This window comes from Asparagus officinalis, chromosome 5 (assembly GCF_001876935.1).
Source record: "Asparagus officinalis chromosome 5, Aspof.V1, whole genome shotgun sequence".
Classification (NCBI taxonomy): Eukaryota; Viridiplantae; Streptophyta; class Magnoliopsida; order Asparagales; family Asparagaceae; genus Asparagus; species Asparagus officinalis.
Window position 1 is genome coordinate 109,981,348 of NC_033798.1, and position 691 is coordinate 109,982,038.

At 35.7% G+C, this 691-nt stretch overlaps 1 protein-coding gene across 1 annotated transcript in view; it reads left to right on the forward strand.

Moving 5' to 3' along the window:
* LOC109840654 (hydroxyproline O-galactosyltransferase HPGT1) overlaps nucleotides 1–691 on the forward strand; it is a 9,413-nt gene that overhangs the window by 8,079 nt on the left and 643 nt on the right. Inside the window, exons 9-10 of the mRNA XM_020409381.1 lie at nucleotides 302–373; nucleotides 460–572. Coding sequence (XP_020264970.1) covers nucleotides 302–373; nucleotides 460–572 — 185 coding nt within the window. The remainder of the gene's footprint in view (nucleotides 1–301; nucleotides 374–459; nucleotides 573–691) is intronic.

The following is a 691-nucleotide window of genomic DNA, read 5'->3' on the forward strand; positions in this document are numbered from 1 at the left end:
CTCAAAATTCACGATTTCTTTGAGTACTTTGTTCATTTGCGAGCATGAAAATGCTTGTGCAAGTTCTCGTGAATAAATTGTGATTAATTCGTTATGGTTCCTTTTGTTGCCTATGTTAAGCTTAAGCATCACCAAGTTTTTGGATGACTGTGGCTTGTACGATGCATTAATACTGTCATGCAAAGGCAGTAGCATTTTTGTGCACAGAACATGGAAGCATATTGTTAACAGTTAGTTTTTAATTATTTTCCCCTTTTGATTTGGTGTTATCCTCACTACTTTTAAATCCTCTGTATTTTAGGTACTTCCGACATGCTTCTGGAGAGATTTTTGTCATATCCAGAGCCCTGGCTCAGTTTGTTTCCATAAATAGGTGAGCAAATATTGTTACTTGGCAGTTGCAAAGTTAGAACGCCAAAAGATTCCATTTGAACCATTATATTTCATGTCTTGTGACAGAGCTATTCTTCGAACTTATGCCCATGATGATGTTAGTGTTGGCTCATGGTTTATTGGACTTGATGTAAAACACATACACGAAGGGAAATTATGCTGCTCATCATGGTCTTCAGGTTTTTTTCATATTCCTTCCACATTCTTTCTCAGCAGCCACTTTCTTGTAATGCACTTCTTTATTTCATTATCTGAAAGAAAAGTGAGAAAAAAGATTACCAGAAAATAATATCCTTGA